Source organism: Heterodontus francisci, unplaced genomic scaffold (genome assembly GCF_036365525.1).
Source record: "Heterodontus francisci isolate sHetFra1 unplaced genomic scaffold, sHetFra1.hap1 HAP1_SCAFFOLD_724, whole genome shotgun sequence".
In the NCBI taxonomy this organism is placed as follows: Eukaryota; Metazoa; Chordata; class Chondrichthyes; order Heterodontiformes; family Heterodontidae; genus Heterodontus; species Heterodontus francisci.
Window position 1 is genome coordinate 486,089 of NW_027140460.1, and position 15,661 is coordinate 501,749.

The window sequence follows — 15,661 nt, forward strand, 5'->3', positions numbered from 1 at the left end:
ATATATTAATGATATAGATGAGGGAATTAAATGTAATATATCCAAGTTTGCAGACAGCACAAAGCTGGGTGGGAGTGTGAGCTGTGAGGAGGATGCAGAGAAGCTCCAGTGTGATTTGGACAGGTTGAGTGAGTGGGAAAATACATGGCAGATGCAGTATAATGTGGATAAATGTGGCAAAAACAGAAAGGCTGATTATTATCTGAATGCGATAGATTGGGAAAGGGGGAGGTGCAGCGAGACCTGGGTGTCCTTGTGCACCAGTCGCTGAAAGTAAGCATGCAGGTGCAGCAGGCAGTTAAGGCGTCAAATGGTATGTTAGCCTTCATAGCGGGAGGATTCGAGTACAGGAGCAAGGATATCTTGCTGCAATTATACAAGACCTTGCTGAGACCACATCTAGAGTATTGTGTGCAGTTTTGGTCTTTTTATCTGAGGAGGGATGTTTTTGCTATGGAGTGAGTGCAGTGAAGGTTCACCAGACTGATTCCTGGGATGGAAGGACTGACGTGTGAGGAGAGATTGGGTTGATTAGGCTTGTATTCACTAGAGTCTAGAAGAATGAGAGGGGATCTCATAGAAACGTACAAAATTCTAACAGGACTGGACAGACTAGATGCAGGAACAAGGGTCACAGTCTAAGGTTAAGGGGTAAGCCATTTAGGACTGAGACGAGGAGAGATTTCTTCACCCAGAGAGTGGTGAACCTGTGGAATTCTCTACCACGGAAAGCAGTTGAGGCCAAATCATTAAATATATTCAAGAAAGGGTTAGATATAGTTCTTAGGGCTAAAGGGATCAAGGGATATGGGAGAAAGCGGGAACAGGTTACTGAGTTTGGATGATCAGCCATGATCGTATTGAATGGCGGAGCAGGCTCGAAGGGCCGAATGGCCTACTCCTGTTCCTATTTTTCTGTGTTTCTATGTTCTTGTTCATGAATCACTGAAAGCTAACATGCAGGTACAGCAAGCAATTAAGAGGGCAAATGGTATGTTGGCCTTTATTACAAAGGGATTTGAGTACAGGAGTAGGGATGTCTTACTGCAATTATTTATTTTTTATTTAGAGATACAGCACTGAAACAGGCCCTTCGGCCCACCGAGTCTGTGCCGACCAACAACCACCCATTTATACTAATCCTACATTAACCCCATATTCCCTATCATTCTCCTACACTAGGGGCAATTTACAATGGCCAATTTACCTATCACAATGGCCAATTTACCTATCAACCTGCAAGTCTTTGGCTGTGGGAGGAAACCGGAGCACCCGGCAGAAACCCACGTGGTCACAGGGAGAACTTGCAAACTCCGCACAGGCAATACCCAGAACTGAACCCGGGTCGCTGGAGCTGTGAGGCTGCGGTGCTAACCACTGTGCCACCCCGAGCCTTGGTGAGACCACACCTGGAGCATTGTGTGCAGTTTTGATCTCCTTACCTAAGGAAAGATATAGTTGCCATAGAGGGAGTGCAACGAAGTTTCACCAAACTAATTCCTGGGTTGGACGGAGTGTCCTATGAGGAAAGATTAAACAGACTGGACCTTTATTCTCTGGAGTTTAGAAGAATGAGAGGTGATCTCATTCAAACATACAAAATTATTACAGGGGAGGGAAATTGCCTGGTCTCTGTCGCTGGAGTTACCTACAGCTGATCCAGAGCAGAGCGACTGGCTGCTGAAGTTGAGCTCCTGTTGGTCACTTGCACCTTATGTGGCCAGGAGTGGGTCACACCAGCTTATTGGGGTCAGAGGAGGGATCTGGGAGAGCGTGCAGGCTAACATCAAGCAAAGTGAAATGAGTGTGCACACACATTGGAACTGCTGCCTCGTGTGCTGAATGTAGAGATATCACACAGCCTGCTTCTTACACAATAATTGTGCAAACATCTCAGAGTCCCTGTGACTGATAGCTTGCAGGCAACCCGATGCCTTCTGACCTGTTAACCTTGAGCCACGAGATATGGTGATGCGCAGCGCCTGGTACTTACAGTCTCCGCCATTGACTGCGGGGAATTTAGCCGCTTAGCCAATCCATAGTCACCCAGCTTGATCAGGTCGGATTTAGTGAGGAAGATGTTCAGTGTCTTTATATCCCTGGAAAGGAACCATCAGCAAACATGTCCTTTAGGGAAGGAAATCTTCCGTTCTTATCTGGTCTTGCCTACATGTGACTCCAGACCCACAGCAATGTGACTGACTCTTAATGCCCTCTGAAATGCCAACCAAGCCACTTAGTTCAAAGGCTAGCCAGCAATGCCCACATCCCACAAAAATTAAAGAAAACATCACTCATGAAGCTCACAGGGAATAACACTGCTCACAGCTGGACATATCGGTACTGAGTGACAGACTGTACACACCACAAACTACACTCCAGGTTACTCGTTAGCCTCGCGTCACCCACCGCACAGCACCCCGCGCCCACGTCACCCACCGCACAGCACCCCGCGTCACCCACCGCACAGCACCCCGCGTCACCCACCGCACAGCACCCCGCGTCACCCACCGCACAGCACTCCATGTCCAGCTCACACATAATCGCATCTCCCTCTCTCATACACAACACTGAAACACCGATGTACAGACTCCCCTGTCTTGCTCTCTCACAAACCCCAATGCACAGACATTCCACACACCCACTCCACACTTGCCAATGCACAGATTCCCCTCACACATCCACACCAAAATCCCAATGTATAGACTCCCACAAGAACTAGCAGCAGGAGTAGACCACAGGGCCCATCGAGCCTGCTCCGCCATGTCATATGACCAAGGCTGACCTTAGGATTCAACTCCATTTTCCTGCCCGCTCGCCATATCCCTTCATTCCCGAAGCGACCAAAAAACTATCTATCCCAGCCTTAAATATATTTAACAACGGAGCAATCACAACCCTCTGGGGTAGAGAATTTGAAAAAGTCACCACCCTTTGAGTGAAGTAATTCTCCTCCTGAATGATCAGCCCCTTATCCTGAGACTGTGCCCCCGTGTGTTAGGTTCTCCAGTCGGGGAAACAATCTCTAATAAAAACAAAGTGCTGGAAATACTCAGCAGGTCAGGCAGCATCTGTGGAGAGAGAAGTAGAGTTAACGTTTCAGGCCTGTGACCTTTCATCAGAACTGGTAAAGGTTAGAAAAGAATTAGGTTTTAAGCAAGTGAAGGGGGTGTGGGGGTGGCTGGTAGGGAAGGTGTGTGATCGACAAAGCTGTCCTGGGACAAAGGGAAAGACTGTGTTAATGCTTGTGGTGAAAGACAAAGCATTAGCCCAGAGAGAGTGTTAATGGCAGAATAATGAGCAGCTCTGTCTACATGACAAAACAGTCACATGATTAAAAACCAAAACAAAAAAATTAAAAATTAAAAAAAGGCCCGTCTGATCGCAATTGAACTCAATGTTGAGTCTGGAAGGCTGTAGAGTGCCTAATCGAAAGATCAGGTGCTGCTCCTCGAGCTTGCATTGATGTTCACTGGAACACTGCAGCAAGACCAGGACAGAGATGTGGGCATGAGGGCAGGGGTGTGTTAAAATGGCAAGCGACCGGAAGCTCAGGGTCATACATTCGGACTGAGTGGATATGTTCCGCAAAGCGGTCACACAACCTGTGTTTGGTCTCCCCAGTGTAGAGGCGACCGCATTGTGAGCAGCGAATACAGTATACTACATTGAAGGAAGTACAAGTAAATCGCTGCTTCACCAGGAAGGAGTGTTTGCGGCCTTGGATGGTGAGGAGAGAGGAGGTAAAAGGGTAAGTATGACACCTCCTGCGATTGCCGTGGGAAAGGGACGAGGTGTCGGGTGAAATGGATGAGTGGACCAGGGTGTCACGGAGGGAATGATCCCTGCGGAATGCTGAGAGGGGATGGGAAGGGAAGATGTGTTTGGTGGTGGTATCACACTGCAGGTGGCAGAAATGGCAGAGGATGATCCTTTGGATGTGGAGGCTGAGACTGGAGGGGTGGAAAGTGAGAACATGGGGAACCCTGTCGCAGTCCTGGGAGGGAGGGGAAGGGATGACGGAAGTAGTGCAGGAAATAGGTTGGACAAGGTTGTCAACCACAGTGGAGGTATTCCTTGGTTGAGGAAATGGGAAGACATGTCAGAAGTGCTGTTGTGGCGACATCTCTGTGTCCATCCTACCTAGCCCCTTCAGAATCTTGAATGTTTCAGTGACATTGACTCTCATTCTTACAAACTCCAATCTCCCCCTCACACATACACATCAATACCCCAGTGTACTGATTCCCCTCGCACATACACACCAATACCCCAGTGTACTGATTCCCCTCGCACATACACACCAATACCCCAGTGTACTGACTCCCCTCACACATACACACCAATACCCCAGTGTACTGACTCCCCTCACACATATACACCAATACCCCAGTGTACTGACTCCCCTCACACTTATACACCAATACCCCAGTGTACTGACTCCCCTCACACATATACACCAATACCCCAGAGTACTGATTCCCCTCGCACATATACACCAATACCCCAGTGTACTGACTCCCCTCACACTTATACACCAATACCCCAGTGTACTGATTCCCCTCGCACATACACACCAATACCCCAGTGTACTGATTCCCCTCGCACATACACACCAATACCCCAGTGTACTGACTCCCCTCACACATACACACCAATACCCCAGTGTACTGATTCCCCTCGCACATACACACCAATACCCCAGTGTACTGATTCCCCTCGCACATATACACCAATACCCCAGTGTACTGACTCCCCTCACACTTATACACCAATACCCCAGTGTACTGACTCCCCTCACACATATACACCAATACCCCAGAGTACTGACTCCCCTCACTTATACACCAATACCCCAGTGTACTGACTCCCTTCACACTTATACACCAATACCCCAGTGTACTGACTCCCCTCACACATATACACAAATACCCCAGTGTACTGACTCCCTTCACACTTATACACCAATACCCCAGTGTACTGACTCCCCTCACACATATACACCAATACCCCAGAGTACTGACTCCCCTCACACTTATACACCAATACCCCAGTGTACTGACTCCCCTCACACAAAAACACAAATACCCCAGTGTACTGACTCCCCTCACACTTATACACCAATACCCCAGTGTACTGACTCCCCTCACACATATACACAAATACCCCAGTGTACTGACTCCCCTCACACATATACACCAATACCCCAGTGTACTGACTCCCCTCACACATCCACGGCAATTATCATGGGGGATTTTAATCTACATGTAGATTGGTCGAACCAGCTCAGTCAGGGTAGCCTTGAGGAGGAGTTCGTTGAGTGTATCCGTGATAGTTTTCTTGAACAGTATGTAATGGAACCGACGAGGGAGCAAGCTATCCTAGATCTAGTCCTGTGTAATGAGACAGGAATAATTAATGACCTCATGGTTAGGGATCCTCTTGGAAGGAGTGATCACAGTATGGTTGAATTTAGAATACAGATGGAGAGTGTGAAGATAAAATCCAATACCAAGGTCCTGCGCTTGAACAAGGGGGACTACAATAGAATGAGGGAGGACCTGGCTAAAGTAGACTGGAAACAAAGATTTTACGGTGGGACAGTTGACGAGCAGTGGAGGACTTTCAAAGCAATTTTTCAAAGTGCTCAGCAAAAGTATATTCCAGTGAAAAGGAAGGACTGGAAGAAAAGGGGTAATCTGCCATGGGTGTCTAAGGAAATAAGGGAGGCTATCAAATTGAGAGAGAAGGCATACAAAGTGGCCAAAAACAGCATGAAACTAGAAGATTGGGAAAACTTCAAAGGTCAACAGAAAGCCACAAAAAGAGCTATAAAGAAAAGTAAGATAGAACATGAGAAAAAACTAGCACAGAATATAAAGACAGATAGCAAAAGTTTCTATAAATATATAAAACGAAAAAGAGTGGCTAAAGTAAATGTTGGTCCTTTAGAGGATGAGAAGGGGAATTTAGTTATGGGATATGATGAAATGGCCGAGGCATTGAACAGGTATTTTGTATCGGTCTTCACAGTGGAGGACATTAATAACATGCCAGTAATTGACAAAGAGACGAACGTAGGTGAGGACCTGGAAACAATCATTATTACGGAAGAGGTAGTGTTGGGCAAGCTAATGGAGCTAAGGATTGATAGGTCTCCTGGCCCTGATGGAATGCATCCCAGGGGACTAAAAGAGATGGTGGGAGAAATAGCAGGTGCACTGGCGGTAATTTTCCAAAATTCGCTGGACTCTGGGGTAGTCCCAGTTGATTGGAAAACAGCAGATGTGGCGCCACTGTTTAAAAAGGGAGCTAGACAAAAGATGGGGAATTATAGCCCGGTTAGCTTAACCTGTGTAGTGGGGAAGATGCTTGAGTTTATTATCAAGGAAGAAATAGCAGGGCATCTCGATAGAAATTGTCCCGTTGGGCAGACGCAGCATGGGTTCATGAAGGGCAGGTCATGCTTGACAAATCTTTTGGAAGTCTATGATGACATTACGAGCAAGGTGGACAATGGGGACCCAGTGGATGTGGTGTACCTAGATTTCCAAAAGGCCTTCGACAAGGTGCCGCACAAGAGGCTGCTGCATAAGATAAGGATGCATGGCGTCAGGGGTAAAGTATTAGGATGGATAGAGGATTGGTTGACTAACAGGAAACAGAAAGTGTGGATAAATGAGTGCTATTCTGGCTGGCAATCAGTCACTAGTGGTGTGCCTCAGGGATCGGTGTTGGGACCGCAATTATTTACAATTTATATAGATGATTTGGAGTTGGGGACCACGTGTAGGGTGTCAAAGTTTGCAGATGACACTAAGATGAGTGGCAGAGCAAAGTGTGCAGATGACTGTGAAACTTTGCAGAGGAACATAGATACATTGAGTGAGTGGGCAAAGGTCTGGCAGATGGAATACAATGTTAATAAATGTGAAGTCATTCATTTCGGTAGGAGTAACAGTAAAAAGGATTATTACTTGAATGGTAAAAAGTTGCAGCATGCTGCTATGCAGAGGGACCTGGGTGTCCTTGTGCATGAATCGCAGAAGGTTGGTCTGCAGGTACAGCAAGTAATTAGGAAGGCAAATGGAATTTTGTCCTTCATTGCTAAAGGGATTGAGTTTAAAAGCAGAGAGGTTATGTTGCAGCTGTATAAGGTACTGGTGAGGCCGCACCTGGAGTACTGTGTGCAGTTTTGGTCTCCTTACTTGAGAAAGGATATACTGACACTGGAGAGGGTGCAGAGGAGGTTCACTAGGTTGATTCCGGAGTTGAGGGGGTTGGCTTATGAGGAGAGACTGAGTAGACTGGGATTATATTTATTGGAATTCAGAAGAATGAGGGGGGATCTTATAGAAACATATAAAATTATGAAGGGAATAGATAAGATACAAGTAGAGAGGATGTTTCCACTGGCAGGTGACAAGAGGGCATAGCCTCAAGATTAGATGGAGCAGATTTAGGACTGAATCAAGAAGGAACTTCTTCACCCAGAGGGTTGTTAATCTATGGAATTCCTTGCCCAGTGAAGTAGTTGACGTTTCTTCAGAAAACGTTTTTAAAGCTAAGGGCGATATCTTTTTGAACAATAAAGGAATTAAGGGATACGGTGAGAGCGCAGATAAGTGGATCTGAGTCCACGAAAAGATCAGCCACGATCTTATTGAATGGCCGGACGGCCTACTCCTGCTCCTAGTTCTCATGACCTATTATGACCTTATAATATCCCAGTGTACTGATTTCCCTCACACATATACACCAATACCCCAGTGTACTGACTCCCCTCACACATCCACACCAATACCCCAGTGTACTGACTCCCCTCACACATATACACCAATACCCCAGTGTACTGACTCCCCTCACACAACCATACCAATACCCCAGTGTACTGACTCCCCTCACACATACACACCAATACCCCAGTGTACTGACTCCCCTCACACATACACACCAATACCCCAGTGTACTGACTCCCCTCACACGTACACACCAATACCCCAGTGTACTGATTCCCCTCACACATCCACACCAATACCCCAGTGTACAGACTCCCCTCGCACATATACACCAATACCCCAGTGTACTGACTCCCCTCACACTTATACACCAATACCCCAGTGTACTGACTCCCCTCACACATCCACATCAATACCCCAGTGTAGACTCCCCTCACACATATACACCAATACCCAGTGTACTGACTCCCCTCACACATCCACACCAATACCCCAGTGTACAGACTCCCCTCACACATCCACACTAATACCCCAGTGTACAGACTCCCCTCACACATATACACCAATACCCCAGTGTAGACTCCCCTCACACATATACACCAATACCCAGTGTACTGACTCCCCTCACACATCCACACCAATACCCCAGTGTACAGACTCCCCTCACACATATACACCAATACCCCAGTGTACAGACTCCCCTCACACATATACACCAATACCCCAGTGTACAGACTCCCCTCACACATATACACCAATACCCCAGTGCACAGACTCCCCTCACATATACACACCAATACCCCAGTGTACAGACTCCCCTCACACATATACATCAATACCCCAGTGTACAGACTCCCCTCACACATATACACCAATACCCCAGTGTACAGACTCCCCTCACACATATACACCAATACCCAGTGTACTGACTCCCCTCACACATCCACACCAATACGCCAGTGTACAGACTCCCCTCACACATATACACCAATACCCCAGTGTACAGACTCCCCTCACACATATACACCAATACCCCAGTGTACAGACTCCCCTCACACATATACACCAATACCCCAGTGTACAGACTCCCCTCACACATATACATCAATACCCCAGTGTACTGACTCCCCTCACATATACACACCAATACCCCAGTGCACAGACTCCCCTCGCACATATACACCAATACCCCAGTGTACTGACTCCCCTCACATATACACACCAATACCCCAGTGTACAGACTCCCCTCACACATATACACCAATACCCCAGTGTAGGTTCCGCTCACAGATACACTCCAATACCCCAGTGTACTGACTCCCCTTTCAAATATACAACAATACCCCAGTGTACAGACATCTCTCACACAGGAAGCCTACTTTACTGACCTGTGAAGAATTCCATAGCTGTGAATATGAGCGACCGCTGACACAATCTGGTACAGGTACCACACGACAGTCTAAACAGAAGGGGACATAGAAGGAATGTCAACCCGAGAATTAGGAATAGGACAAAAAGTAGTGAGGACCATTGCATCTCTGATTGGAACAAGCACAAGGTAGGCCAAGTTAGGCAGGGGTTATACAATGCAGGAGAATTTCCCCGATAAGTGCAGCAATGGGTAGAGGAATCCATTGCTCGGTCGATAAAAGGGATCCTATGCCCAGCTGGCGGAGAGGATCCACTGCCCGGAGGGGGCAGAGAGAGTCCACTGCTCCGCAGGTAGAGGGGTCCATTACTCTGTGGTTGAAGGGAATCCACTGGCCAGTGGATGGAGAGATCCATTATCCTGTGGTTGGAGGGATCCACTGCCTAGCAGCTACTAGAATACACTGTCCAGTGCTGCACTGTGAGCCTTATCCCAACCCCTGGGTTTTTCAGTAAAAGCAGTCAGGGTGGCGAGTGGCGTGTGTTCCCAGTTCTGTGCGTGTACCTCACTCTGTGCTTCCATGACTTACCTCCTCAAGAAACAGTTTCCCACTCTGCTGCAGGATCTTATCGTACAGATTCCCCCCTGAAAAAAAAAATTGCAATTATATAGTGTATTGTTGTAGTGTAGATTAAGTGTTGGTCACAAAGGTCGCAGAGCCTTTGTAGGGCTAAAGAGTAACTAATTTATTTCTACATATAACTATTTACGCTCTCCACATGCCAGTCTAGCCAGCACATCCCATGCTGCTTCTAGTTTCTTCCCAGCCAAATACCCAGGTGACTACATCATCATCACGACAGTGGGAGGGCTAACTCTCGCTGTCTCAAACATTAACCCTTTCAGGCCCTCATACTACATCTCCCCACTAGTCCCTGCCAATCACAAATTCAGCCTTTTAGGAGGCTTCATGACTCTCCCTGATCGTGTTCTTATTGGAGTTGGAAGATCGGTAGTCGTGCTTCAAAGTCTTGTTGGACGACTTGGATGGCCTTGACCAATGTTTATCATATCCTGTTATCTCTGGGTTTCTTGATCATCATCTGGTTCATCCAGATAAATGATTGTTGCTTCCGTGGAATAAAGATAACCTTTCTCCTATTTCATCGTTTAGTACTATCTGCTGTGCCTACTAGTTATGATCTCTAATAATTTTCATCTTTTTGGATGACAACACTTCCCCGTTCTAGGTCTCGTATACCTTCTCACCTTTCTTTAGCTGAGGTAAGCTTCTGGTCTGAAATATTTTGTTGTAATTGTGTTGGTGCCTGTAGTACTTCTCTCTATCTTGGACTTTTCAGTAGGCTTTGACGTCAAGCCCAAGAAGTAGTTTTCTAGGCAAAATGGGAAATTGGGTTTTTATCTTCCTCCCCATCAACAGCTCAGAAGGTGATAGTCCACACAACAATGGAGTAGATCGGCAGTTAATCAATGCAGTTAGAAGATCTCGTTCTTCTTCAACAACGCCTTTATGATTCTGACTCCTGTTTCAGCCTCACCATTCGACTGAGGATATCGTGGTGAACTCGTGAGATGTTCAAATCCCATTTTCTTGCAAATTGTGTGAAGTATTCATTGACAAACTTGTGGTCCATTGTTGTCCCGACTTTGTCAGGGCCACAAGCATCACAAAGATCTCTTGCAAAGCTCGGATAACAGATTCTGATGTTGTTGAGTACAACCTTTTCACTTCAATCTATCATGAGAAATAATCCATCACGATTATATAGGATTTTCTATTGGACATAAATAAATCCATCCCAAGCCAATCCCACAGTCTGACTGGAAATTATGTTGTGATCAGAGGTTCTCTCTGCTCCGGTCTGTGTATTGCACATACTTGGCAGTTCAGGACCATGTTTTCTATGTCTGGATATTACTGGCCACTACACGGATGACTGAGTCCGAACTCTCCGCTTCTACATCAGGGCCACATGGGCATAATGATGTTCCAAGATAGCCAATCTGAGTGAACTCGGAATGACAAGTCTGTCATTATACACCAGCAAATCACTATGATTGTGAAATGTTTTCTGAATTTGTAGAAAGTTTTCATGATCTTATCACGTAGACGTTCTTGAGGCCAACTCTGTGTGCAGTATTGATGTATACGAGTACATTCTTCATCCTGCTTTTGGGCGGGATGAATTTCTTGCAGTTTCTGTATACTTGCTGGCCACTGTTGTGCAGTATATTGTGAATACAAATCGATCTCGCCCACAACGTTCATGTCCTGTTGTGTCTGATAGTCTACCATTGCTCTTGATAGCACTTCAGTGAGCTTGCATCTCTCCCTGAACATACACGGTCTCGTACATATATCGCATCAATCATAACCGGAACCTCTAAATTCTTGAATTCTCTGAATTTTTGCGATCTCCTTCTTATCCAGTAAAGAAACTAATGGTTTTTGGTCTGTCTCAATGACGACTTTCAATTCCATAATGGAATCAGAGAACTTTTCGCAAGTCCACTTGAATGTGAGTGCCTCTTTTTCAATGACCGCATACCTGGTCTCTGTCTCGGTCACAGCTCTTAATGCATAGTCAATTGGTCTTTAACAACCATCAGGCTGTTCTTGGAAAAGGACTGCCTCTAACCCTGTGGATGGGGCATCTGCACTGATGGTTGCTGGTAGTGTAGGGCTATAATGTGCTAAGATGTAAGGTGACATGAGCATTTCTTGGGAATTTTTCAGAATGCCTGCTCTTGATGTGAATTGATCTATTTTCAAGAGTTGTCTTACGGCTCGGCTACCCGCGCTAGATGAGGTACAAAATTGGCTAATTGATTCACCATTTTAAGAAATCTTTGGAGCTTTAGGACAGAAGTTGGAGTTGGAAACTCATTACGGCTCTTGTCTTTTGCGGGTCTGCCATTATGCCGTTGTTACTTACTCTGGGTCCCAAGAAACGAATTGACATCTTTGAAAATTCACACTTCTCATCAAGAGTCAGCCCTTCTCCTTGAAGACAAATTAAAACCGCATTTATTCTCTGGTCATGTACCTCGACAGATTTCCCATGGACTAGGATGTCATCCATGTGACTTTATTACCCCTTTGAGGCCTTGCAGAGTTCTTTGGAAGATTTCAGGTACAGATGTTATCCTGAATGGTAAATGATTGAAGCAAAATCATCCGAATGGAGTAATAAATGTTGTGAATAATCTTGACTTTTCATCCTGCTAAAAGCCACTATGTCGCGTTTAGTGAACATTATGCTTTTGGACAGCTGTGCCAGGCTTTCGTCTACCGATGACATAGGACAAATTTCCCTTTTCACTGCTTTGTTAAGCTGCATTAAATCCATATGGATACGGAGAGTACCATTTGGTTTCAGAAGCCGCATGGGAGTATGATGTTGTGACGATAACGGAGACCTTGCTCAAAGAAGGTCAAGACTGAATATGAAATATTCCTGGATACAAGGTGTTCAGGAAAGACAGGGAAGGGAGGAAAGGTGCAGTACTCATTGAGGAAAGTATTACAGTGCTGGACAGAGAAGATGTCCCAGGGGGGTCAAGGATAGGCTCTATTTGTTAGAGCTAAGAAGCAATAGAGATGTCGTTACATTACTGGGGGAATTATATAGGCCTGCAACTAGTGGGAAAGGTATAGAGGAACAAATTTGCTAGGCGATTACAGAGAGGTGCAAAAACTATAGAGTATTTACAATGGGGGACTTTAATTATCCTCATATAGACTGGAATAGTAAAAGTTTAAAAGGCAGAGAAAGGCAAAGAGTTTCTAAAGTGTGTTCAGGAGAATTTTCTACATCAGTATGTTTGCAATCCAATGAGGTTCTGGTTCTAGGGAATGAGGTTGGTCAGTGGATCAGTAGGGAACGTCTAGGGGACAGTGATCACAGTGTCATAAGGTTTAGGTTAGCTATGGAAAAGGACAAACATCAATCCAGAGTAAAAAATAATTAATTGGAGGGGGCCCAATTTCAGTGGGGTGAGAACAGATCTGGTCCAGACAAATTGGAATCAAAGACTGGCAGGCCAAACTATAACGGAACAATGGGCTGAATTTAAAGAGATCGTTCAGGTACAGTTGAAGTACATTCCCACGAGGGGGAAAAGTAGGACAAACAAATCCAGAGCTCCCTGGATGATAAAACAGATAGAACCAGATGAAGCGTAAAAACAGTGTGTATGACAGATGTCAGGTTGATAATACAAGTGAAAACCAGGCCGAATATAGAAAGTTCAGAGGGGAAGAGGAAAGATAAATGAAAGCAAAGAGCGAGTAGGGGAAGGGACTAACCTAAAAGGGAATTCAAAAGTTTTCTACAGGCATATAAATAGTAAAGGGTCAGTAAGAGGAGTAGGGCCATTTAGGGACCAAAACAAAAGCTGAACTCCAGAGGTGAAGTGAGAGTGATTGCCCTTGACATCAAAGCAGCATTTGACCGAGTGTGGCATCAAAGCAGCCCTACCAAAACTGGAGTTAATGGGAATCAGGGGAAAAACTCTCCGCTGGTTGGAGTCATACCTAGCGCAAAGGAAGGTGGTTGTTGGAGGTCAAACATCTCAGTCCCAGGGCATCACTGCAGGAGTTCCTCAGTGTCTGAGGCCCAACCATCTTCAGCTGCTTCATCAATGACCTTCCCTCCCTCATAAGGTCAGAAATGGGGATGTTCGTTGATGACTGCACAGTGTTCAGTGCCATTCGTGACTCCTCAGATACTGAAGCAGCCCATGTCCACATGCAGCAAGATCCGGACAATATACAGACTGAGGCTGATAAGTGGCAAGTAACATTCGCACCACACAAGTGCCAGGCAATGACCATTTCCAACAAGAGAGAATCTAACCATCTCCCCTGAATGTTCAATGGCATTTCCATCACTGAATCCCCCACGATCAATATCCTGGGAGTTACCATTAACTAGAAACTGAACAGGAGCAGCCACAAATACTGTGGCTGCAAGAGCAGGCCAGAGGCTGGGAATCCTGCGGTGAGTAACTCACCTCCTGACTCCCCAAAGCCTGTCCACCATCTACAAGGCGCAAGTCAGTAGTGTGATGGAATAGGAATACTCTCCACTTGCCTGGATGGGTGCAGCTCCAACAACACTCAAGAAGCTCAACACCATTCAGGACAAAGCAGCCCGCTTGACTGGCATCCCATCAACCACCTTCAACATTCACTCCCTCCACCATTGACGCACAGTGGCAGCAATGTGTACCATCTACACGATGCACTGCAGCAACGCTCCTTAGACAGCACCTTCCAAACCTGCGACCTTTACCAACCAGAAGGACAAGGGCAGCAAATGCATGGGAACACCATCACCTGCAAGTTCCCCTCCAAGTCACACACCATCCTGACTTGGAACTATATCGCCGTTCCTTCACTGTCACTGGGTCAAAATCCTGGAACTCCCTTCCTAACAGCACTGTGGGTATACCTACCCTACATGGACTGCAGCGGTTCAAGAAGGCAGCTTCTCAAGGACAATTAGGGATGGGAAATAAATGCTGGCCTAGCCAGTGACACCCACATCCCATGAATGAATAAAAAAAAATTATGCATGGAGGCAAACGGCATGGCTGGGGTACTAAATGAGTACTTTGCATCTGTCTTTACCAACAGGTGCCAAAGTCATGGTGAAAGAGAGGTAGTTGAGACACTGGATGGGCTAAAAATTGATAAAGAGGTATTAGAAAGTCTGGCTGCACTTAAAATTGATAAGTCACCAGGACTGGATCAGATGCATCCGAGGATGCTGAGGAAAGTAAGGGTGGAAACTGTGGAGGCACTGGCCATAATCTTCCAATCCTCCTTAGATACAGGGGTGGTGCCAGAGGACTGGGGAATTGCAAATGTTACACCCTTATTCAAACAAGGGTGCAAGGATAAACCCAACAACTATAGGCAGGTCAGTTTAAGCTCCGTGGTGGGAAAGCTTTTAGAAACAATAATTTGGGACGATATTAACAGTCATTTAGACAAATGTGGATTAATTAAGGAAAGCCAGCACGGATTTGTTAAGGGAAAATCATGTTTAACTATTGCCGAGTGTGTTTTGATGGAGGAAAGGAGAGGGTTGATGTTATGTACATGGACTTCCAAAAGGCATTTGATAAAGTGCCACATAGTAAGTTTGTCAGCAAAGTTAGAGCCCGTGGAATAAAAGGGACAGTAGCAGCATGGATATAAAATTGGTTGAGTCACAGAAAACAGAGAATAGTGGCAAACGGTTGTTATACGGTGGGGTTCCCCAGGGGTTGGCTTTCAGACCTTTCCTTGAGCTATATTAATGACCTAGACTGGGTGCACAGGGCACAATTTCAAAATTTGCAGAAGACACCAAGCATGGAAGCATTGTGAACTGTGAGGAGGATAGAGATAAACTTCAAGAGGATAGACAGGCTGGTGGAATGGGCAGATACATTTAATGCAGAGAAGTCTCAAGTGATAAATTTTGGTAGGAAGTACAAGGAAAGGTAAAATAAAGGCTGCAATTCTAAAGGGGGTGCAGGA

At 45.9% G+C, this 15,661-nt stretch overlaps 1 protein-coding gene across 1 annotated transcript in view; it reads right to left on the reverse strand.

Annotated features, from left to right (window-relative positions):
• Nucleotides 1-15,661, reverse strand: part of LOC137359868 (serine/threonine-protein kinase Nek9) — a 156,547-nt gene that overhangs the window by 83,608 nt on the left and 57,278 nt on the right. Inside the window, exons 3-5 of the mRNA XM_068025549.1 lie at nucleotides 9,698-9,753; nucleotides 9,128-9,198; nucleotides 1,994-2,099 (exon numbers count right to left, since the gene is read on the reverse strand). Of these exons, the coding sequence (XP_067881650.1) occupies nucleotides 1,994-2,099; nucleotides 9,128-9,198; nucleotides 9,698-9,753 (233 nt within the window). The remainder of the gene's footprint in view (nucleotides 1-1,993; nucleotides 2,100-9,127; nucleotides 9,199-9,697; nucleotides 9,754-15,661) is intronic.